General features: G+C 36.5%; 1 protein-coding gene across 1 annotated transcript; it reads right to left on the bottom strand.

The window, feature by feature from the left end:
* Positions 1-8280: 8280 nt before the first annotated feature.
* Positions 8281-10812, bottom strand: LOC145059685 (protein CNGC15b-like). Its single transcript, XM_079007495.1, has 7 exons — positions 10787-10812; positions 10227-10698; positions 9905-10111; positions 9525-9811; positions 9332-9443; positions 9016-9252; positions 8281-8931 (listed from the first exon to the last, which is right to left on the bottom strand). The coding sequence occupies exons 1-7, from the start codon at positions 10810-10812 to the stop codon at positions 8281-8283; spliced, it is 1992 nt and encodes a 663-aa protein (XP_078863621.1).
* Between the last annotated feature and the right edge of the window lie 13652 nt (positions 10813-24464).

Genomic DNA, 24464 nt, shown 5'->3' with positions numbered 1-24464 from the left:
GACAAATGTTTTCCGCTGTTTTTATGAATAAAATAAATTTTGGTTTGATTCATTTATTTATTTGTTTCCTTGCAATGAAATCTTTATGAAAATTTGATGTTTGCATATTTCTACAAAAAATGGATGTGATTCTTAATTATGTTATTTATGGAAATGTCAAGAATTTACCAAATAGGGAGAGTTTCTCATTGCCCAAATTTCAGTTGGACAGAAATTTGGAATCACGCAACTTGGTTGCATGATGAATGAGAAATTTCATATTTGGAAATTAGACTAATTCATTGACAAGTGTCAAGTGAAGGACTAGGAGATTGAGTACACAAAGTTGTGTGTTGATCAAGTCCACCACAAGAGTAACAAGATATTCGTCATGGTTTACTAAAGGTTTAGTAAATATGATTATACTTACAAGATTAAGTGTAATTCTGAATTGATTGAAAAGGTTTAAATCAATAGCAGAACAAATAAGAAGAATCAAGTAGGCAGAAAGATAAAAGTTTCTATATTCTAAGAAGAAGGGAGAGTACCTTTTATGTTTATGATAGGTCTTAATGATTAAGAACCATATCTCAATTGATCCTCTAAGTAAATCTTAGTACAATTGTATGCCTAAGAAGAGGAATCGAGAATTATGGAAATGGTTAAATCAATAAGTCAATCATACTTCGTTCCAAAACAAATCTTAGAGTTAAGATTGTGACATTGAGTGACAAGTCTTAAGAAGGTTTATAACATTCATCAAATGTGGAAAGTTGTGATGTCTTGGATAAGACAAAAACCAACTAGGACCAATTTTATATGGTGTTTTGTCTTGATAAAAGCTACACTAACTCTTGAATATTTGTTTGTCAAGAAATGTTTATTGACAAGAGAATCTTATATGTCAAGGAGTCAGTGGGAGTCTTAATGGTCTTGAAAGGATTCAAGAACTCATCAAAAATAAACCTTATCAATCATCACTAGCAAACGAGTAGAGGTTTACAACCTATCGTGTTGACATTATCTTGTTTTTATGTCGTTCTAATCGAGTTAATTATGCATATGAGTTCTATGAGTTCTCATTTGAGTGCATAAAAGGCAAGGACCTTAATCAATGAAAAGTACATTGATGGGAAAGGGTGAGCTGCTTAACTACTTGGAAGACATGGTGGGCAGCCGTGTTACCATAAGGCAAGAAATCAAGATTAAGAAAGTTCGATCCATATGAGTTCGAATTTGTCGTAAACTTTGTCTTTTGAAAGATTCACATGGATAGGAACACATACACCATTAAAATCTAAGTGTCATACGATTCCCTCCTTCATGAAAATGACTGTGAGGAAATGCTTTCACTAATAGAGATTTTAAGAAGATAGTGATTGTGAAATTGTATTCTCGAATTCGATTATGGTTACGGTATCCCTTTCCATGATTCGAATTGTGAGATTTGGAAATTAGTCTTAATTGTTTAGACACACATATGAGCTATCTAAGGGAAAGGTGTATAACCTTGATAAAAGATTATCAAAGCATTAGGTATTAGAAACATGAACTTAAGAAATTCAATAGGTATTGTTTTTCTGAAAGTTAAGCTGTTTCTGAATACATGTCAAAGCTAGTGGGAGCATAAGTGTTTTGTTTATAATAATCATCATGATAGTGGGAGCATAAATGTTATGATTATATGATTATTAAGGCAAGTATTGCAAGTTAGCAATATTAATTATAGAAAACAAGAGTCATGCTTTGCAAAGTTGTAAGGATGTAAAGTTGTTTTGCTATAATTAAGGGAGAGAATATTATGCTTCATTTCAAATCTAAAAGCTTAGGTTATGGAATGTTAATAAACTTAGTCAAGGATACATAGTGAGTTCTTAAATTTCGATTATGATTACGGCATTCCTCTTCATAATTCGAACCATAAGAACGTGACACATAAGATATTATGGCAGAAGATTGATAAAGTATCAAATCTTCATGTAAGACATTATGCATCGTGTCCCATACGCTTCGGGTATAGGATCGATTGAAAATGCTATAATATTTGACCATTCTAAAATTTTCCAAATGTCTAGCGCATTTAGAAGGAAAAAGGACAAGAATTGGTTTTAACTAAGATAATTAAACAACTATCAAAGGACGACCAAAGCTTGCTAAGGATTGGTCGCTTGTGAGTAGTTGGAAGTATGATATTGAATGGAGCATATCGACATTATTATGAATAGAAAAGATTCTATTAAGAATGAGTTGTCATATGGAAAATATGGAAATGTTTCCATATTGGGAGTTAGATATTGAGAATCTATGTCTAGATTAGAAACTTTTATGCAAAAGGATGTTCAAAGGAATGTACTTTGAGTGAGAGACATCACATCTAAGGAATTGTCTTGTAACAATCTCCGATAGAGGACTTTGTAATTTCGTTGGCAATAGTCATTGTGACTTTTGTGCTATGACATTACGAAAGGATCATTGCATAAAATGTTAGAATCTAACATATTCTATAAGTGGAAAGAATTTGATATTCTTTCACTTGTGATAAGGATTAGGAGTTGTGAAATGAGTATGATTGGAAATGTGTTCATTTGATCTATTTCACAAAGCAAGAATCGTATGTAAACATTGTGTGCATGCTAAGAGCATGAGACAAGTGTGGTAAGTAATTCAAGTAAGAAGTTGATTACCCGAAACGACAAATAAATAAAAGGTGTTTTATTTATACTCAAAGGTTTGAGGCCATATGGGATTAGTATTATCCTTGTGTTTCACCTTGCATGTTTTGACTTCCTGAATAATTTAATTGGTTCAGAACAGTCAAATTATTCGGAACGGGCCACAGTCGTTCATATGTTAGAAGTAGGTATGAATGAAGACTGTCGTGAATTGGTGTGTGGATTGTCTAAAGAGCATTAGACATAAGCAAATGTTTGCTGCAACGTTCATGAATGCTTATGAATATGATTTGAGCATTGGATTAAACCCACGCTCACTTGGATCACTTCATGGATTTTTATCACGAGTGATTAGTGAGACGATAACATCTTATATTCTTGAAACCGAGATGTGTGAGTTGTATCTTGCGAGTCGGTTGCACATTGATAATATGTAAACGCACCAGTAACTTGGTGTTATAAAACATATTGTTGTGTGTGATTTGGTGAGTGAGTGCAAGCGAGCATTAAGTCAAAGTTTATCCGTTCCTTTTATCCAAAGTAGGATAAAAGCAATATCTGTGGGCCCCTCGATGATTTAGTGATGACACCTAAGCGCTTGGCCAAGCCGGGACTAAATTGATGTGTTCAAATTGTAGTCTGTTGTCAGTCGTCATAAATCTGAATTCGGGAAACAGCACATAGACAGAGAGAATGATTTAGATCCATGTCTCACTCTATACGATATCTAGAATGGAGGAATATATGATCCCTTATCTAAAGGACACGCGTATCTGATAAGATCAGAGTTGACAGCGGCTTTAGAAAGCTACGATTGCAGATCAGGATCTGAAGTCATACGCGGAATAGTTATTAGACTTATCCAAGTGGGAGATTGTTGGATTAGTGTCTAAGTCCATAACTATTTTGGTATGTACTTGACCCGATGGTGCATGGTCCTTTTAGGTTGCCTTCACCAAAGCAACTTGATAGGATGAATTATGGAGAGAAAGGATTAAATATGATTTATTAATATATTATGAGAATAATATATTAAAGGAGAAATCATATTGTTTAATTAATATTCGTCAAGAATTAATAAGAATTAAGTTTGTGGCTAAAAGAGATTAATTAAACTTAAGGGACTGGAATTGTAATTATAAGATAATTGCAATTGGGCTATGGATTACCTTATAATATAAGGTTGGACGAATTCTATGGGGAAACCCATTAGAAATCGTCCAAGGCTTATTAAAAAGGGGTTCATGGGTTGCTTAGGGCCTAAGCATCCAAATTAGGGTTTCCTTGTTAGATAACCCTAATAGCCTCACTATTTAAAGAACCCTTATGCCCCAAAAACGTGGTGAACTTGTTCTCTAGGGTTTCCACACGTTTTGGGCAGCCTCCTTCTCTTCTCTTCTTCATCCTCTTGCTCTTGGTGTTTGTGAACCATTAGAGGAGTGACATTTGTGACTCTAAGCTTTCTAAAGTCAATACAAGAAGGATTTGAGATTGTTATTGCTACATAACAATCAAGGTATGATCTAAACCCTAATTCATATGTTATATTGATTATCATATATTAGATCTAGGGTTTATAGTCTTGGATGAATTGCATGTACAATAGAGAAACCTAGATCCAAGCATTAGGGTTTGTATGAGCACATAGGATGTTCTTATGGCTAAAACCCATCAAGGATATCATGGACAACTTTCGTAAAGTGGAGGTAAATATTCCTCTTTTAGATATAATTAAACAAATTCCTCGATATGCCAAGTTTTTTAAAGATTTATGTGTTTTTAAGAAAAAACTGAAAATTAACAAAATAATCAAAGCTGGTGAAAATATCTCTTCTATTTTGCAAAAAGGTTTTCCCCCAAAGTGCAAGGATACGGGAATTTTCTTGATTCCTTGTAAATTGTGAAACCTTATTTTCTCAAATGTCATGCTTGATTTAGTTGCATCAGTAATGTTCTCCCACTATTAATTTTTGAAAAAATAAAATTTGGAACTTTACAAAAGACCGACACACTCATTCAGTTGGCGGATCACTCGACAGTACACCCAAAAGGTGTATTGGAGGATGTTTTTGTCCATGTAGGTGAACTTATTTTTCCTGCTGATTTTTAGATACTAGACATGGGCATTGTAGATACTATACATGTTTTTGTTGGTACACTTTTAATGGAATATGATAGGGATGTGGTCAATTTTAAAAGGAATGATGCCAATTTTAATGTTGTTAGATTTCTAATGTTTCCATGCAAGATTTATTTTTAGATAGAAATTTATCTAATAATACATCAAAAGAGATGAAATGGAATAAGCTTGGGGATGTGAAAGAAAATGTGATTTCTGCGGAAGGAGATGATAAGAAGCTAATAGAAAAAGCTATGCTTAGGGAGGATGAGGAAAAGGTGATTTCTGATACGAAGCTAAAACATAAGAGGTTTAAAAGAAGGAAAAGATTTCTAGAAAGAAAATCAGAAAAAGAAAGAGAATAAAAAAAATTCAAAAACGAGTTTGTTGATAAAAGTCTAAAGTCTCTTCAGTTTGTTGTACAACCACAAAATCCATCCATTTTGCCACATCTGAAGGGATCTAGAGTGAGGAAGAAGAGAGTTGAGCTTCAGAGAAGTCCCAACCACACCGGTTAATCATCTGGTTGGGCAAATTCGAGCCAACGACATTAAAAATGGGTGGCTTTCCGGGAAGCAACCCACATAGTCTTAGTTTGTTTTTTATTTTTTTTGCTTTCAATAAAAAGATGGTCACAGTTCCAAGCAAGCTTGGGGAAATCATAGGATCTTCAAAGTTGCCGAAATTCAAATTTTTTGCCAACATCTTCGTCAAAATCAGAAATTTTCGCAAACATATCAGGTACATTCTTTCCTAGCTACGACATCTTTTGCTTTTATATGCCTTTTTGTCTGTTCAATCCTCTCTAAGCATTAAGGACAATGCATCATTTTAAGCTTGGGGAGGGAGTTAGTATAAAAATTTGCATTTTTTTGTTAAAAATTTTAATTTTTTTTATGCATTTTATTTTCTTCAATGCATTTGCATATAAAAATTCAAAAAGCAAATCCAAAAATATTTTATGTATATGTTTTTATTTTTCTATATTCATAGAAAAAGACCTCAAAAAGATTTTTATTTTATTTTCTGAACAAAAAATAAGAAAAAATTGCAAAAAAAAAGTTACATGATATGATGATATTCTTACATTTGATAGCTCTATATAAATGGAAAATAAAAGTACGAAACGATCAAATCGATAGTGGTAGGTTCAGTAATAGTTCACATAACTAGGGGTGGAAAAACACCATGATCTGAGACGTCGGCTGTAAAAAAAATATAAAATAATTGTATATTGAAGCATTGCATGGGTGGTAATAACAATTTTAGAATTATTTACTTTGGAATGTTTAAAAAGAATCTTGTTTGACAAGTTTGGACTCATAGAACACGTACCTATTTGTTAACACGCGTTACCTTCAAGGTAAAAATGAGCCCTTATATCAGATCCACACACTCAAAGAAGAAAAGAAAGGAATGGTACAACTGTCATATCTGATACCCAAGTCAAAGTTCAAGCACTTAATCGAAGAAACCTCAAGAAATTCAAAAAGACGATTGAAGAACTCAAAGCTAAAGGCAAAGATATAAAGAATCAAGTTCAATCAATTTAGAAGTCATCTCAAAGTCAAATCCGGTGTGAATGAAGAACTGTGTGATATGTTATTTGTTGCTCTCGGAAAAGTGAAAGCATAGGAGTTGGGCCCCTACGGGTGGGCCTACTGCTTCAGTGAAAGCTGATTTAACGTGACGGGTTCTTAAAGATGAGTCGAGCCTGGTTCTTAATTATCTACTCTTGAGGACATGAAATTCTTAAATATGATATTTTTCCTTGCAAGGATAAGGGATATATACATTAAAGTCCCAATATGTTCATCAATTTGACAAGAAAGTCCAAAACTTTATTGTTTTTACAGTAAAGTCCTAACTATCGTCAGTTTTTGGCACATTTAACTTTTTTTCCGGTTAGACGGTAATTAGGACTTTACTGTCAAAAAAATATAAAGTTTAGGACTTTCTTGTCAAATCATGAATTGGACTTTACTGTCAAAAAAATAAAGTTTAGGACTTTCTTGTCAAAACGTTGAAAATATTCGGACTTTAGTGTATTTTCGTAGCAAGCCCTTTCCTTCCCTTGAAATCTATGGTTTTAAGGAACGAAAGTCAAGGGTTTGGAGTGTGTTTCACTTAATCTAAGTAGCTAGTTACATACATAACTAAATGGTTAGTCAAAATACCCACTTTTGTACATGACATGTATATTCATATCTTATGAATATAACTAGTTTTTGTTCTCTTTTATTAACATTTCCTAGAAATAATAATTTCCCAATTAGTTGTTAAAATATTATTTTCACAAAATAATAATTCTCCAATTAAATACAAGTGTTGATTATATTTATTAATAATCAAATTACTCTAATAAATAATCAATAGATAATAATTGACTATAAGGCATGACCATATAGGATTATATGTCATTAGTAAATATCATTCTATAATGACTTTTGGGCATAAAAATCTTTCGAAAAAGAGAGGCTTAATGTGTTTGTTGTTGGACCAAAGCCAATAGTCATTATTGGGTCAGAAGTAACTTGGTGATGCTCTCCTCGACTACGACTTTGGCTGCCATGATATCCTCCCCGACCAAAGCTGCAATCGCACATGGTCTGTTGCTAAATTGGCCATGACCACCCGGTTGTGGTTCACAAGAAGGTGGGTTCGATGGTGTTGATGTTGTGTCATATTAGTGGTGAGAGCATTCTAAGTATTGGTCTTTGTTTGGAACAACGAGTTTCTTCTAAGAGAAATTGAAATCTTGGTTTATTAAAATCGGGAAGAGGTTCACATTTTTGAATTATGGTAGCAATAGTATCATAATTTCCTTTTGCAAGTCCAACAACAAGTTGAAGCGTCATATTTGTTTCAGGCATTTGGTTTCCAACGTTGGCAAGTTGATTTAATAAAGTCTTGAGGCGAGCATAGTAGTTTGAAGTATTGGAAACAAATTTTAATCTTGTTGAGTTGAATTGATCTTGAAGGTAGTAGAAGGCACGTGTAGCTTTGTTGTCTTTGAAGATTTCTTGAAGTCACTTCCCATATATGTGTTGTAGATCATTGGAGATCGTGTTGTAGATCCATTGTTTGGTGACTGCATCAAGTAGATTCCAGGTTGTCGGGTCGGTGTTGGATATACGACGAACGGTGTCATTAATGTGATCTAATATGTTACACACACAAACATGAATGTGGAACAATTCTACCCATGTCATCGGTACATTTGTTGGTTCTTGTCATGGTTACTTAGAGAAAAAGAAATTGAAATGGGGAAAAAGGAGGGAGGTTGAAGGTTAAGAGAGAAAGGTGTGCTTGACTCCAGAAATATTGGTAATTGGTAAAATTGTGTGCCTTTATTCATTGATAACCAAGGATATTTATACAAGAGGAATACACAATAAAAGAAAAGTATATATGAAGAATAACATCTACAATGAATATATACATATCTATACAATAAATATAGATATATCCCCTAATAACAAAGGAGGTTGCACAACTTAATCCTTCCTTTTATTCGTTCTTATCATCTAAAAATTCAGGATCCTTAGGCTTTGGCACTGGGCTTCGAATGACATCATCAACATCAAATGCCCGACCCTTTCTTATGCTTGTTGCCAATAATGATAAACCAGTTTGCTTTCTACTTTTAGAAGTGAGAGGAGTCTCTTTAGCCTTGAGCATTGCCGACTCTTTTCTTGTTTTATACCTCTTCCATGCCGCTTGTATAAAACAAGCCGCCCAAGTCCTCCACTGATGCGAATGAACCCTAAGAGTATGTCGCAGTTTCTTGCTATGAAGCTTTCGGAACTGTGTAGCGACAAATTTCAAATCTTTAGAAGTGAGAGAGAAAGCTTCCACCTCAGAAATGGCGGTGACTGTGCGTGTAGATAACGGGATGATAACACTCGGACGTGGGTCCAGTGACCATGTCAGCAGTTCTTCTCCACAGAAGTCTCCCGGACCAATCTCGCACTGGTTCAAGAAACCGGACCTACCGCCGCCGGTGGTGTAGGAATCTAAACGACCTCGCATTATAAACAACATCTCGTTCGTCTGATCCTCTTCTCGAACTAAACAAGTCCCAGGTGTGCATATAACAGGTTTTAGTCTCTCACATATCGCATCCACTGTTCGTTCATCCATTTGATCAAATAACGGAACCTGTTTAATCAACATAATCAATCATTTGAGCTGAAAAAGATGAACAGATCAAAGAATTAACTCATAACTTGAGACTCAACTCACCCGTCTAACTAACTCAGCGCAAACATAACGTTTGACGTCTCTCCGAAGATCTAAAGGAAGTGCTCGAATAATCTCTTCTTCATCAACCCCACGAGTTGTAATCCATTTGTAAAGATCATGTCTGCGTACACGTTCTCTCATTTCCTGTGGGAGGTGTCTGTGATGCATCCATTGTTCAGTATCCATTCGTTTCACCCTGTACTCCTCTAATCGTTTAGTTCTTGACTCCAGGTATTGCTGCTCTCAAAACAACATAAATTTCGTTAATGTTGATACCCAAATCGTCAAATGAAGCTCAAAAAGGAACTCGACTTACTTGCATGTTTCCGATCAGCAACGCAAATAGCACTAGTCCTGTGATCCCGATGAGTATGCAGAAGTGTGTTTCAGCTATAAATGGACTTGCTTGAAGTTCTTGTCCTGCTGAACTGCAAAACCCAAACAAATAAACAAAAAGATGACTTTTTGCAAACGGGTTTTCAAGATTTTGGTTTTTTTTTAAGGTTTACCTTAAGCCTCGGAGTCCCCACCATAGACAATATGAGTATTTTTTAAAGAAATTTGCAGAAGCGATACTGTAACGTACTGAATCTTCAACCAATCCATACTGAAAGATGTCAGCATTTGTACATATAACAGAGACATTGCTGTTGGGAAACCAAGCTTCTCGTGGGGGGAGATTGACATTACGACAGTCGAAATAATTATGCATGCATTCGGTTTCTTTATCGCATATCTCCACCCAACATAACCCTTGTCTTTCAATGGCTAAAAGATACCACATTGCTCCAATAACCTAATTCACAATATTACAATCAAGATTTTGAATCTTATAACCTTATGTTTGAAAAAAGAGAAATAAGAAAGATTTGATAGATAGATGAAGTACATGAGCAGCCAACATGAAAAGAACGAGATTGTAAGCAGCCCCAACCCAAGCTACATTAGCCACAAGACCAGCTTGCTTTGATATTTGAGACCCTAGTCTAAATGTAAGACAAAGCCTTAGAACAAATTGAAACATGATAAAGTATAAAACGCTCGTTTTTGTACTTATCATCTCAGTTTTTTCAATAATGTGGAACCAAGTCATCACCTGAAATATATAGCAGATTATCATTTAGTTAGATATGCGGAGTCTTCGATTAGAGTCATAGAGACATGTACATATATAGAGAGACATATATATAACTAATTGTAGCGAAGAATACCTGTGGTACAGGAAGTGTAGCCATGAGGTCGAGCCAAAATTCACCTCTTATATACTTTTGAGAAATACTTGAAGAGTCAAGAATGAGCTCTCCTCTTCCAAGTAAATGAGAAGAAGGTGCCACGTAAGCAGTACGAAACCGAATGTAAATCTTGATTGCATAAAAGATATCAACGATTGAACGTATGATAGTGAGGGATATTTTAAGGGTAATATCTTCATCTAGACACATTCCATCTTTGATTATAGGCAAGTAAAAGAAGAGAGGATCTACAGCAAGTGAAATAAGAGCTGCGATTAGAAAGACTTGATTCCATTGACTCAAAGTTGTGCCTCGAGGATCAAGAATTGTGTTTTTGGTTTTTGCATAGTCCTCTGAGAATACTCTTGAAAGCTTTTTTGTAATTTTTGGATCATCTTTCTTTAAGGGTTGTGGAGTATTTGGCTCTGGGGTTTCCACATCAGCATCGAATCTGAGAGAGAAAAAAAAAACATCAAAATTATGAATCACATGAACATATGACGTTAATCGTGTTAAATAGAGAGATTTAATTTTATTACTTGACATATCGTCTAGAACTAGACATTGTGCTTAATTAACACAACTGCCTAGTGTTGAACTTGGTTTGCTTTGGACTGTTTTATAGAGAAAATGAAGAAAAGATAGAGATGAAGAGAAGGGTGTCTTAGGAAATTGGCAATTTCTGTGGATTAAATGAAAAACTTTAGAGAGTTAAATTTTCAAGAATGGAAAGTGATCTTATAAAAAAGAGTTTGGTTTGTTCTTATTTTTGTCTCTTGTTTTTTTCAACTAATAAACTTGCTAGAAAATTAGAAGATAAGTACAAGAAAAGGAATTTATAGAATTATAGATACAAACCAAGATATCATATTATCATTTGACAATGAAAGACGGATCCTCTTATTTTCCTTGGATCAGGAATATTTCCCAAACATAGCACTAAAATTTGAACATTTGACCAAATTATTTACCACAATGATGATAGGCAAATAGATCATTTTAATTGTGGAGTTTCCTGAGTATTCTTCATGACAAGTGGACAAAAAGGGATTTAATGAAAGAGACTAACCACAATCAAGAACAAGAATTTTCTAATTTCATAGTCAAATGGCTTTTGGGATCTTCAGATTCCAAATCATCATATTGACCAAAAATAGTGTGAGGATACTACACATAATGTTGATAAAACGGTTGTTAGTAATTAAGAATGTGGTTATCTCATGGATTGTGTAAGTTCATTTTCCGTATTTTGTATTTTCCCTTATGCATGCCTAGGTTAATAAGCAATTCAATTGGGATAATCCGTGAGTGACCTTAAAGTTTTAGGCGCAAAACTATAAGTACGTTTCTGGAGAGTATATCTATTTTTAGATTTTGTAAGAGAATTCCAAAATGACACAATATCAATATATATACTCATCAATCTGAAATCTAAATAAAAGCAACACAGTTGCAAAAATGGTTTCTAGAAAAAAAAATCGCCTGGTAACTCGAATTCAAGCTAACTTGGCCAAGTCATAGGAGTGGCAATTCTCGTCACAATACGAACCTGTCACAAAGATAAATGGGTTTGGATTGAGTTTTTCTAACCACCAACCCGCCAATTATATGGATTGTGTTCGGGTTTGAAAATAATTTCGAAAGTTGACCCGTGAACCCGTTTATTTTATAAGATTTGACCCGTGTACCTATATAATTAAACGGGTTACGTGGGTGTTTACGGTTAATTCGGGTTAGGGCTTAGGGTTGAGGAAGACGACACGAATATCTATATGGATTGTGTTCGGTTAATCTTTTATAACCAACCAACTTGTCAACCAATGATATGCTGACTGTCAGCTTAGCCTGCCATTTAGGGTTGAGCTTCTATGACCGGCCAACCTGTCAACCAATGACATGCTGACTGTCAGCTTGGCCTACCATTTAATCTTGAGCTTTTATGATCGGGCAACCCGTCAACCAATGTCATGTTGATTGTCAGCTTGGCTTAGCCTACCATACAGCTTGGGATAAGATACCATACAGTTTGGTTTGTCCCGGGCAAACCCAAAACTTGTCTATTTCTTCTACTTTGCTTCAATTCAAGCATGTTTTTCCACTGCATTACAAGTCCAAAATTTTATAGAGATTTTGGGACCACTACTAAGGGAGGATGGAGTCATTCCCTTACAACCCACTCAACTCACCGCCACATCATTCTTTCTCTCTCTTTTCTTCTCTATCTCTCTCAACCCACAACACATGAAAACCATATCATTTTCAACCCACTTGATAACTTATTTTTATTTCCTTATTTTTATTAGTTTATTTTAGATTTTTAGCTCTTTTTATTAGTATTGCATTGTATATTCTTTATTTTCTTTATCATGGATCGTATCGGGGACTTGTTATTTTGCATGACGAATTTCGCAGGGTTTTGGAGCTCATTGCGGTTGCGGTTTAACTGGAGTTGGGCTTAGTGGGCTTTCTGATGCATTATTGGGCTTTAAAGGAGATTTGGGCTTAAAAAGGCTAAAGACTTGGATGAAGTGGGCTTGTGAAGATGGATCATGGATTATTATTTTGGGCTTGGAGCATCCATATTTGAAGCTAAAAGATGATTGGTTAATTTGAATCATATGGGATATAGAGGAGACCAAGGGAATCTTTGGTAGTGGTATGGTTAGTGGAGGAAAAATGAGTCAATAGCATTCCAGCAGCACTTGCACGGGTGGAATCTCCGTCGCGCAGGTACCCGCGCAACTGCCCAGTTTTGGGCATTTTGTTCATTTGGCTTGCCATTACCTTGGGGGATTGGATCTATTAGATATCACTTCGATTTGACACCATTGGAGACCAGAGGAAGGCGATTTTGGAGCTCAAGACTCATTTCTTTTCATCTTTCCAAGATATTGGTAGTTTCTTTATGCAATTAGACTTTTGTGATTGTTATTCTATTGCCAAGAGTGGCTAAACTCTCTATTTTGGTAGACCTCGGCTAAAACCTCTGAATGTTTGTGGGTTTTTGAAGGATTTATGCTTATTTATCATTTCTCTTATGTCCATGATTCGAGTTCATATTTTCTATGCTTGTTTACTGCTTTGATCATGAGCTTGGTGCTTTAATAAGCAATCGTTGGTTTATTTCTTTGGTTTAGCATTGAATCATTGAATTTACTTAGAACAAGAGCTTTATGATGGTAGAAATCATCTCTAGCTTATGAATCATAACTATTTTATGGATGTGTAAGCATTGACATCCTCTAGGGATTGGGGATTCCTTCATTCTTAAGGCTAATCAACTTCTTAGGTTCAATTGCTTCAATTGGATCTTTGATTTTGATTAAGAAGGTGTGTTGTGGGCTTCCCCAACCTCCATACAACTTATGAGGAATCTTGGCATATCATGCTTCATGATTGCTATAACCAATTTGGGATGAATGATAAGCTTCATATTAAATCCTAATGATAAACACACAAATGTTCATTGTGTTGAATTGCCTTGGTTTACCAATTCTCTCCAATATTTGTGCATCTCACGTTCTTGCTTAATTGCAAGTTTTTAGTTATTCAAGTCTTTTAGTTTTCAAGCAATTATAACAACCCCCCTTTTTAGTTTAACTGTAGTTAATTAGTTTATTTACAGGTGTTCTTTTAGATTGCATTGGTCATTGAATACAACCATTTCCCCGATGATCGATACCCCTTTTTACCATTATATTACGTTTTATTTGCAAACAAAAGGTGTAATTTGCTTGGTGGACTTGACATCCCACCAAGTTTTGGTGTCGTTGCCGAGGATATTGGTTATTGTTATTTGATTATTTATGCCTAGGTTTACAAGAACCGGTGAACTACTTTACAATCCGGAAATTGAAAAAGAAGCAAAAAGGTTGAAAAAGTTAGCCAAACAAGCAAAACAACAACATATCATTCAAGCTTCTTCCTCTTCTCCACTAATCAACATAGAAGATCAAGTTCATACTTCAAGTGTGTAGCATCCGGGATTTTCCAGGTATTATTATTATTCATCCTAATAGAAGTGTGGTGTGGTTTTGTTTGGACTTTGACCTTTGGGCCTTGCTAGTGGGCTGAAGAAGCTGCGTACGTGGGGTGTACAATGCCATGTACGCCCAGCGTACTCGTGGAAAGGAAACACGGAGGCCAAGTATGTATGCCCAACGTACCAGGATTACGCCCAGCATACGTGTGCAGCTCTTTAAACCCTAAAATTTAGGGTTTACTCCCTATTGTTCAGCCTCCCTTCACCCTCATACAGCCTCCACGAAAACCCTAGCCTACTTTTGTGTGTTTCTTGTGATTTGGGAGCTATTTAAGAGTATTTGATGTAGTTTTGTTGCTTTGGAAGAGGAAAGAACTTAAAGAAGGAGCAAGGACCCACCAAGAACTTGTAGATCTAGAAGATTCGCACCATTTATGACTTATTTTAGGTATCAAGTTCCAACCTTGGCCATTAACTTCTTAGATTTGTTTATGAGGGTGTTTAAAGTTACTTTTGGACTCCATTGTTGACGCTTCTAGCATCTTAATGATTTCAGACCATAATAGTTGTCCTTTTAGGCTCTTAGAGGCACTAAGAGTCATAAAAATCGGACCTTTATGGTTAAGCCATAACCATGCAAGTGTTTGTGGGTCTTAAAGTTTGTTAAAAGGAACAAAATCATGTTTTGACCCCAACCTTGCATGCAAGCACATAAAGTTCGTGACTTTACGATTTAGGAGGTCTTAAAGGACTTGGATCTGCATTTTGGACATAAAGACTTAACGGATTAAGTCTTGAATGAAGTCCCAAAGAAGCTGGCCGGTACGCTGGGCGTACTCCCTGGTACGCCATGCATACTGGGTCAACTCCCCGTCCTGGTCAAGGCCAATGTACGTTGGGCATAGGTGCAAGTACGTCACGCGTACGCATACAAAATGAATGTTTTGGGCTTTTGGGCCTTAAGAAAATGGGTCTGGACTTTTGGGCCCCGTGGCCACTGTGAAGTATAATTCTAGACTTAGGAATCTGGAACTTGAGTATTGGGCCTTTTGGGCCATGAATGGATCCTTTGGAATTATTATATATTAGGACTCGGAACTTTTGGGCCTATTTGGGGGGTTAAAGCCCAATTCAGCTATTGGGCAATTAGTAGGCCCTTAGGGAGTCCTTGATGGGTCATTGGAGTGCTGGACTTAATAAGCTAGAATTGGGATGATGTGCACAAAAGTAACCACTAATTTTATATTTATAACCTAACTAACTTAACTAACTAAAATGCACCTAGGCAGTGTACCTAGTCGAATTATAGAATAGTTGGGTAAGTTGGGTGTCGATCACAAGGAATGGTGTTGACTATTTAATTTATCTACTACTAAATTAACCTAATTACTAGCAAAGGAAGGATTTTTATCTAATTTTGCAAGTTTAGGTGAACTTAATTCTTTAACACAAACTCAATCAATAAACAAAACACTTCTGTTAGTTCGAATCCGCTTTCACTCAATGGTTATACATTAGCTATGACTATTACTGTTGGTTACCAATTAATGAGGTATTAGCAATTCAGTTCTAAATCTACTAATTATTAATCAATTCATGTAAATCTATGTATGGTCACACAATAGTTAACACAAAATCAATTATTAAGTAAGATTGGAGCCATGAAAGATTGATTAATCAAAACACAATTACAGTCATAATATGAGTTCTCTAAGACAACTTAATTCAATGATTTAATTACTCATCTAAGATTAGTTTGATCTTAGCTCTAATAAACTAGTGTTCATTGTATTATTAGGTATTCAAATTCATGTAGATTTGTATTCACTAACTACACAGAACAAGAATTTAAAGCAATCAAATATTCAATTTAAGCATGCTAGGTAAAATCAATCAACACAAGCATATTACCAACAAGTAAAGTCAAATCTAATGCATTGAAACCATGAGTTCCAGCTTCATCTAGCTAACAGAAGCAGCTAGATTTAGCTGGACATCCTAATAGCTAAACAAACAAAAACTGTAATCAAAGACATGTTTAAGTGTACCAATCTATAAACCAATTTATGAACTTCTTCTTCCTTGGTGTTAAAACCAACTTCCAGATCTTCTTTTCCACTGAATTTCGTCTCCAGGAACCCTTCTAAGCCAGTCAAAACTCCCTCTTCGCGTAATGGCAAAGGTATTTATAATATCTTCAAATTTACCGTTCACGTCGTGGGAATTTAAGTCTCACGTCGTGAACTCGAGATAATCGTGATCGGCAAGGATTCCTTCACTCGGATGCTTATCTTCTAAAATTTCCTACTCACGTCGTGAACACGGTTTTTGCTGAATTTTTCATCCTTCTTTTCTTCAAGCCCCCCAAAGTTCCAAATATTGTTACTTCTGGTCCCTTTCTTCGAAAATACTTCTATTTGGTTGCACATAACGATTTATCCTTATAAGTACCATAATTCTATGTAAATAACCAAAATATTATAAAAATGTAGATCAATATTGCCTTAAAATGTGTATAAATATGGCAATATCATGGGACTTCTGAATGTTCCACTCGGGCCAAGGGGTAAAATGGTTATTTTACTCTAAGGGGCGTTATAGATTGTGACTAAGTATTATTATGATTTTGATAGTTGGGAGTTGTCGGAGCATCTGTTAGAGGTTACTTCCCGTGGGACTCGACACTCAGCTTGGCGAGGTGAGTTACCTTCCGTTAGATGTGGGTCTAAGGCCTCAATGGCATCCCACTAGTAGGAGTTCGTATTAGATAATTCTATGTGTGATAATTATTTGGTATGCCACTATCTGTTATGTTATATGTGCCTGTATGTTATGATTTTTTGTGGTAGTGGTAGGGGTGAAGTAGTCCCCAGTATCCGATTGAAATAGACCAAGGGGGAGGCCAGCACCCAGATATGCTAGGCAACTATCCGGTTGAAATAGACCGAAGGGGAGGCCAGCACCCAAATATGTTAGGCAACTATCCGGTTAAAATATACTAAAGGGGAGGCCGGCACCCAGATATGCCTAATTGGACATGTATTGTATGGTATGTGGTATGATGGGGGGAACTCACTAAGCTTTGTGCTTACGGATTCAGTTTTGTTTTCGGGTACCTCTTCTGCGAAGGGGAAGGAGCCGGCTCGGTAGCAGCGCACCACACACACACAGGGTTCCGCATTATGGTATGTGGTATGATGGGGGGAACTCACTAAGTCTCACGTCGTGAACTCGAGATAATCGTGATCGGCAAGGATTCCTTCACTCGGATGCTTATCTTCTAGAATTTCCTACTCACGTCGTGAATCTTACTTCCTCACGTCGTGATCATGGTTTTTGTTGACTTTTTCCTCCTTCTTTTCTTCAAGCCCCCCAAAGTTCCAGGTATTGTTACTTCTGGTCCCTTTCTTCGAAAATACTTCTATTTGGCTGCATATAACGACTTATCCTTATAAGTACCATAATTCTATGCAAATAACCAAAATATTTATAAAAATGTAGATCAATATTGCCTAAAAATGTGTATAAATATGGCAATATCAAAATACCCCACACTTAGGCTTTGCTTGCCCTCAAGCAAATCTTCTTATTTAAACTTAAACCTATATCACTAGCATCACATAGAACAATCCAATTCCAGCTCAGCCATTATGCCAAGACCTCAACGCATGTATTTGTGTCTAAAATTTTTCCTAAGTAACCCCCCTTAATTCTAAATACTCAAAATCCTCATAAACACTTGCCCACTTCTTTTGAACAATGCTCATTTTATGCAACCCTCCGAATCCATCCCCAGAAATCCTACTTAACCTCAAAGTATTTTTATAAAGCTACTCAAGCATACATAAACTAGAGAATTACAACTTTTTAGAAGATACCACAACATGGAGCTCTTGAATTCTTCTTTCTTTGATGTTTGATCTTTGAATTCTTTGAATTCACTTCTTTCATGATTTTTGGCATCTTCAACTTCCAACTTTTAGAATTTTGATCTTTTGATCTTCAAACTTTGATAGTTTTATGCTCCAAAATTCTTCAATTTATTTACTTTTGGTAATTTCTCTCTCTTTTTTTACATGTATCTCACTTTTTTATATCACTCAAAAACCTACATGCTTAAGCAGGGGCGCTTAACTTCAACATTTATTAGTTAAGACATATCTTTCCTGGATACATTTCAGGTTTAGGCTGCTAAACATATCGCATTCCTCAAGCTAAGCGAGATTGTGTTTTCTTCCCATGATTTCACTAGAATAAGGGAAGTTGCAAATGCACTATAACATGTATTGGCTCAACTAAACATTTGAGCTCTCATCAGATCATCCCATATAATACTAGCAACTGCAGCTCAAATTATTACTATTAGATTCAATTATTAAAAATTTAAAATTTTCAAGTTTTCTAGATAATATAAATTTATCAAATTTTCTAGCAATTTACTTTTTCTACCCCCTACCCCCACACTTATTAAATACAATGTCCTCATTGTATGCATAAAATAAATTAAAATTAAGAAAAAAGGAGAAAAGGGAATAGACTCCCCTGGGATAGTGGCGTGATCATTTCCAAAAGTGTTGTTGAAATATGCATCTCGAATATTGGACCTCTTCAAAAATAAGAACTTGGACTTGAACTTGCGAAATCAGCCATCAATCAAAACTTCAATCTTCAACAAGAATGGTGCAAGCCTCCAAATCGTGTAGACAATGTGGGAAAGCATACGCCACATTGTATATTAGAGAAAACAGCCCATTGAATCATCACAAAAGTGTCATAAGGAATGGTAGTAATTCCATGTAATGAAGAAGAACATAATGGAATCAATGTGGTGGAAATTCAAAACTCACGACGTGAAGCAGGACAAGCTCACAACGTGAAGTCGCTGGATCGCGCATTCTGGATTACCTTGTAACTTTGTTCACAACGTGAGAAATATAGGGTCACGACGTGAAGTCTGGGTGAACCAGAATTGAAAATGCCTTATTCCATGTAAATACATATACTCCACTCAGCGTCTGAATGAATTAAGACCTTTCTAAATTCAGTGTATTTTGACGACTCTTCTAACTATAACCTCTCTCTCGACTCACCCCACACTTATTTCCAATTGTGGGTTTTGACTTTCAATTTCTAGACTTGAACGACACTTGCCTAAACGAACACGACTCTTGACTCGACCTTACTCCTCCCCCAAGACTCCTTAGCAAGCTGAAAGTTAACAACCAAAGAAGAGAAAAGTAACATAATATCTTAAAGTCTTACAATCCAAACAAATTTAAAAACAAACCAAATAAGTCTAAAAAAAAACAAAATAAAAACTAAACGATCAATCATCTTCATCCTCCTCGTTTGCTTCACTAGTGCCCGCCCCATCTCCTCCTTGTCCACGATACTCTGTCCACCTCAGGCAAATTAGGTAATGATACCCTAGGTGAGGAGGCTGCTCCACATGGAAATGATGAACCATGTTCTCCATAGTCCCTCCAATCCAGTTAACACTCAAAGAAAGCTTATCGAAATAACCAGCCATATCGTCCCCAATATGTGATCCTACCATGGGTGCGGGTGGATGAATTGGTTTCCCTCTCTCTCTCCGTCCTCTCCCGTTTCTGTGCCTCGGCCTCGGTTGTGGTTCAGGTTGGTCACCCTGCTGCTCACCACCCTCATCATCTGATGGCAAAATACCCCAATGAGATCCAAAATTCCCCACAACTCTCATTATCTCCAAATACCCCATAGTAAACTCGTTCCCCTCCACGCAAGTCAAAGAACGAGTGATGCCGGGAACGAGAAGTCCATAAGACCGAGCCAGATGTGTAATAAATTGCCCTTTACAAATAGGGCTCCCGGGACGAGAACTAGCAGCATAGTCAGCCAAGAAGCGTGCTAAAAAGTAAGGAATGTTGCAACACACTCCTGGCCGCAAAATACACCATAAAAAGAAGAGATTCTACTTTGTTACTTTGTCCCCATGTCGTCTGTGATTGATGGAGAAAGTGATCATCCGGTGAAGTAAACGGTGGATAGGAGAGCGAATGCTGCTCTTGGGGGACACTCCAGAATTGAATATCCCGGATGCAATAGGATGCCAAAAATCAAATCCTGTGACACAACCCGCATAAGCTCTAGCTGCCCCCCTCAAGAACATTCCAAATTCAGGAGTCATCACCTCCTGGTGATCATATATACCAACCCTCCATGAAAATTCCGTGAGGCTACACTCCTGATACTCACCCTCGGGACGAAAAACCAGTGCTTGCTGATAATGTGGATCTTGGACATTCTCGTGGAATGTCACTGTGGCAAAAAACTCTACACACAACTCCTTATAGACCCGCTCTTGAATCCGGAAAAGATTGAGCCATCCCGAGCAAGTGAATGAAAAACCATTCCCAATAAAAATTTTAGTAAGGAACGGGGACAGCCTATCCATAAGCTCGATTTCCCTCAAACATGCCCACTGAATAGTGGGTGCAATAGCAAACTCCCGGTTGTAAAGCCATCCCAACGGATTGTTCCGTCGTGTCAACACTTCTCGGGGCGTAGTTTTTGGAAAGTTGTAAAATGGGTGTAAACCCGCTACTCCAGTTGGAACCTCTCTTCTGAGACCCATTTCAGCAAAAACAAACAACAAACACAGCCAAAAGAAACAACCCAACAAATTAGAAATTAACATAACTGAAGTTGTCCAGTCCCAGTATTCACGTCGTGAATCCTTTAAGATTCACATCGTGAATTCGTAACGCAGCAACCAGAATCGCTAAGATCAGGACGCAAATCAGGTCACAATCCTAACGGGGTTTACTCCTATGCTAATTCCAACCACAAATCATCAACATTCCAAAGCTATTACGGGATTTTTAAGGAATAATTTCGACGTTCAACTAATTACAAACCCTAACCCTAAATTCCAAGTATTTAAGAAGAATTAGACATGAGAAATAAAGAAATATTACCTTAGATCGGAAGATTACGTAAGCAAAAACGAAAATGGAGTGTATGTCGGCCTAAATCGAAACAAGGGGGGACCAGATTTCTTGTTCACTTCGTGGGAATAAAGAAAGTGGTAGGAAAGGTTGTAGAACTCACTACTCGATACCTGCTCGGCCGACTGGTGAGTAGCAAGTACTCGGGAGTACTCGGATTCGGTAATTAATGTAGAAATATTTTTTGGAAAATTATATATGTCAAAATCATAAGTTAAAATCATAATTTGATTGAAATATATAACCAAAATTAGATACATGTGAATACATAAAAACTGAAATACACATAATTGTCTCACTACGTGGATAATTACTGGAAATTTAAGATATATATATATATATATATATATATATATATATATATATATATAGTAATAATCACATGTCTGTGTTAAATAATAAATCATTAAGTGCATTATACATATTAATCTTGAAATTCTTGATTTTTTCTCTTTTTATGACAATTTTGACCCTTTGACCGAGTTTGACCGATTTTGACCGAGTTGGCCGAGTTTGACCGAGTAGGCCCGAGTAAGACTGAGTAGGCCTGATTTTGACCGAGTTTGTCCAATTTTTTACCGAGTTTGACCGATTTTTGGCCGATTTAGACTAAATCTGAGTGTTTTAGCCGAGTTGACATTACTCGCCTTGGTGGAGGGTCGATTCCGAGTACTCGGCCGAGTAGGCCGAGTTTTGCAACACTGGTGGTAGGTCAAACTGATTCTTTATCCTTTTATCTGTGGTCCCGTGTTTGTTACTGTTCATGTTGTGAATCCAAGGATTCACGTCGTGCGTCCTTTCTGGGCTTAATGTTGGGTCGTTCATTCCTCATCAAAAATGGATTAGTATTGGGCCATTTAGTTTAATAGAAAATGGGTTGATATGTATTAATGATATATTGTCCTATTTATTCAGAACTCATGTTGTGAATCATAATGATTCACATCGTGAATACTGTATGACAATTTTTTTTATTAATCCAAGTTTGTCTATTAACTAAATTCTTAATTATTACCACTTCATTTTTAGGGACCCCACACTCAGTGTTTAATTATGAATAAAGCGATTTGGATGATATGATCTATGTTTCTAAGACTAAAATGCATAAACTAAAAAGAAAAAGAAAAAAAAACGCAAACCAAACTCGGGTTGCCTCCTGAGAAGCGCTTCTTTTTGAGGAGTCTTGAGTCGGACTCCGTGCCTCCTACGTCAACTCGTCAGAAGAGTCCACCACCAAGATCTTTTTCTCCTTAAAACGCCTCTTGTAAGCTTGCACTCGACGAATATATGCCTTTTTAAAATTTTCCTTTTTAGCTTTAACTTCATTTCCATCGAGATTGCGTTTGATCCCTTGAATCTTCAATTCTTCATCATTTTTAAGCCCCATAGTATCCTTCTCTTCTTTCACCACTGGAATTGTTACTTTTGAAGTAACCTCCTCTTCGTCACTCGACATCTCTTCATCTTCCTTGCTTACCCAAGAAGTTGGATTCGTGTAGGAAACGACTTCAACTAAAAATGGAACAGATGCTCTTGGTTTTGTTCTTTTAACTTGTTGAATTGTTTTGATTTCTTCTTCCATAAGCTTCTCTAATTCTTCAAGTTCATTGTCTTCATCAATATTGAAAACCTCTTCTTGATCATGATCCCCTTGGAAACCATCTTCTATTCCAAAAATTTCCTTCTCATCCCCAACTCTCAAGGTGAGCTTGGACTCGCGTATATCAACCAGAGCTCCAGCAGTGTTAAGTAACGGGTGACCAAGAATAATTGGTACATTGGGATCTTCTTTCATATCTAAAACCACAAAGTCTATTGGAAAAACGAATTTCCCAATTTTCACGAGAATATCTTCCACAATGCCCCGGGGCTGTGTCACTGAACGGTTCACCATGTGAATATTCATCTTTGTAGCCTTCATCTTCTGAATATTCAATTTTTGATACAAATGAATAAGGCTTCAAATTTATGCTAGCCCCAGAATCGGCTAAAGCCTAAACCTTCATATTATTCCCAAACTCACATGGGAGAGTGAGTCGTCCAAGATCCCCCATCTTCTTAGGTATTTCTCCCAACACCGCTTTTGAGCTTTGCTCACTTAGAATCACCTTAGAATTCTCCTTTAATTGTTGACGAGTGTCTAACAAGTTTTGTAGGAACTTAGCATTTTCTGGAACTTTTGCAAGTGAATCAATAAAAGGAGTATTAATAGGAATACCCTTCAATTGCTTGATAAACTCCAAATGTTCTCTTTCCAGTGGACTGAGATTAGCTCTAGACGGGAATGGCAAAGGTGGTTTATAAGCTGGAACAGATACGGATTCCTTCTGTTCAAACCGAGCCCACGACGTTAGCATAGCGGGCTCACGACGTGAACTGGGTATTCCAGCAGATTCTTCAATTTCGAGCTTCGGCTTCTTTGGCTTTGGATCGGGCTGCTATGGCTCCACTTATAAGGTTTCTAGGAACTCAGAAATCACATCTTCTTCAATATCTATGGCCATTACGTGAGATTGGGACTTCTTTTCAGGATCTTTCGGGAACATCTTCTCATTAACCAAAGTGGTAAGTTGACCAAGTTGTACTTCAAGGTTATTGATGGAGGCTTGTTGATTCTTTATTAATGCTTGTTGATCTATCATCATTGCATGATGATTCTTCATCATAGTTCTTTGTTCTTCCATTGCAGCGTCAGTAGCATCATGCCTTTTTTCTGAAGCTTCCATAAATTTCATCAACATGGTCTCTAATTCTGATTTCTTCTCAACTAGTGGTTGTTCTCTTTGGTAGAAACCTCTGCCAGTTTGTCTATATTTTTCTTTTTTGCTTCTTATATTTATCGTAAGGAAGCCACTCTTTCTTTGGTTTCCTCCAGTCTTCATCATACTTGTCCCCACTCGAATAGCAAACTTGAGCTTTCTTGTTTCCGTATTCATCCAAGTTGCAATCTTTTTTCAAATGTGGGCCACTACATATCTCATAACCAACTCGAATTGCATGAATTGATTCCTATCCATAGTGTTAATCATTGCCATCACAGCAGCCATCTCTTCAGTTTGTGCACCCCCAACTCCTTTCATGCCTTCATTCCTTGGACTGTGGTATTCACGAGAGTGTTTTGCAAATTCTTCAACTAATTCCTTGACTTCGCCCGAATTTTTCTTTGTAAGTGGTCCTTGAGAATCAAGGAGTTGTCTTGTCATCACATTGACCCCGTCATAGAATATGGACACTTCTTGTTGAATGTTA

The sequence above is a fragment of the Lactuca serriola genome, chromosome 6, assembly GCF_051521515.1.
Source record: "Lactuca serriola cultivar US96UC23 chromosome 6, Lser_US96UC23_V15, whole genome shotgun sequence".
NCBI classification, from domain to species: domain Eukaryota; kingdom Viridiplantae; phylum Streptophyta; class Magnoliopsida; order Asterales; family Asteraceae; genus Lactuca; species Lactuca serriola.
Note: the sequence above shows the minus strand (reverse complement) of the source record. Positions and strands in the feature narration are given on the sequence as shown.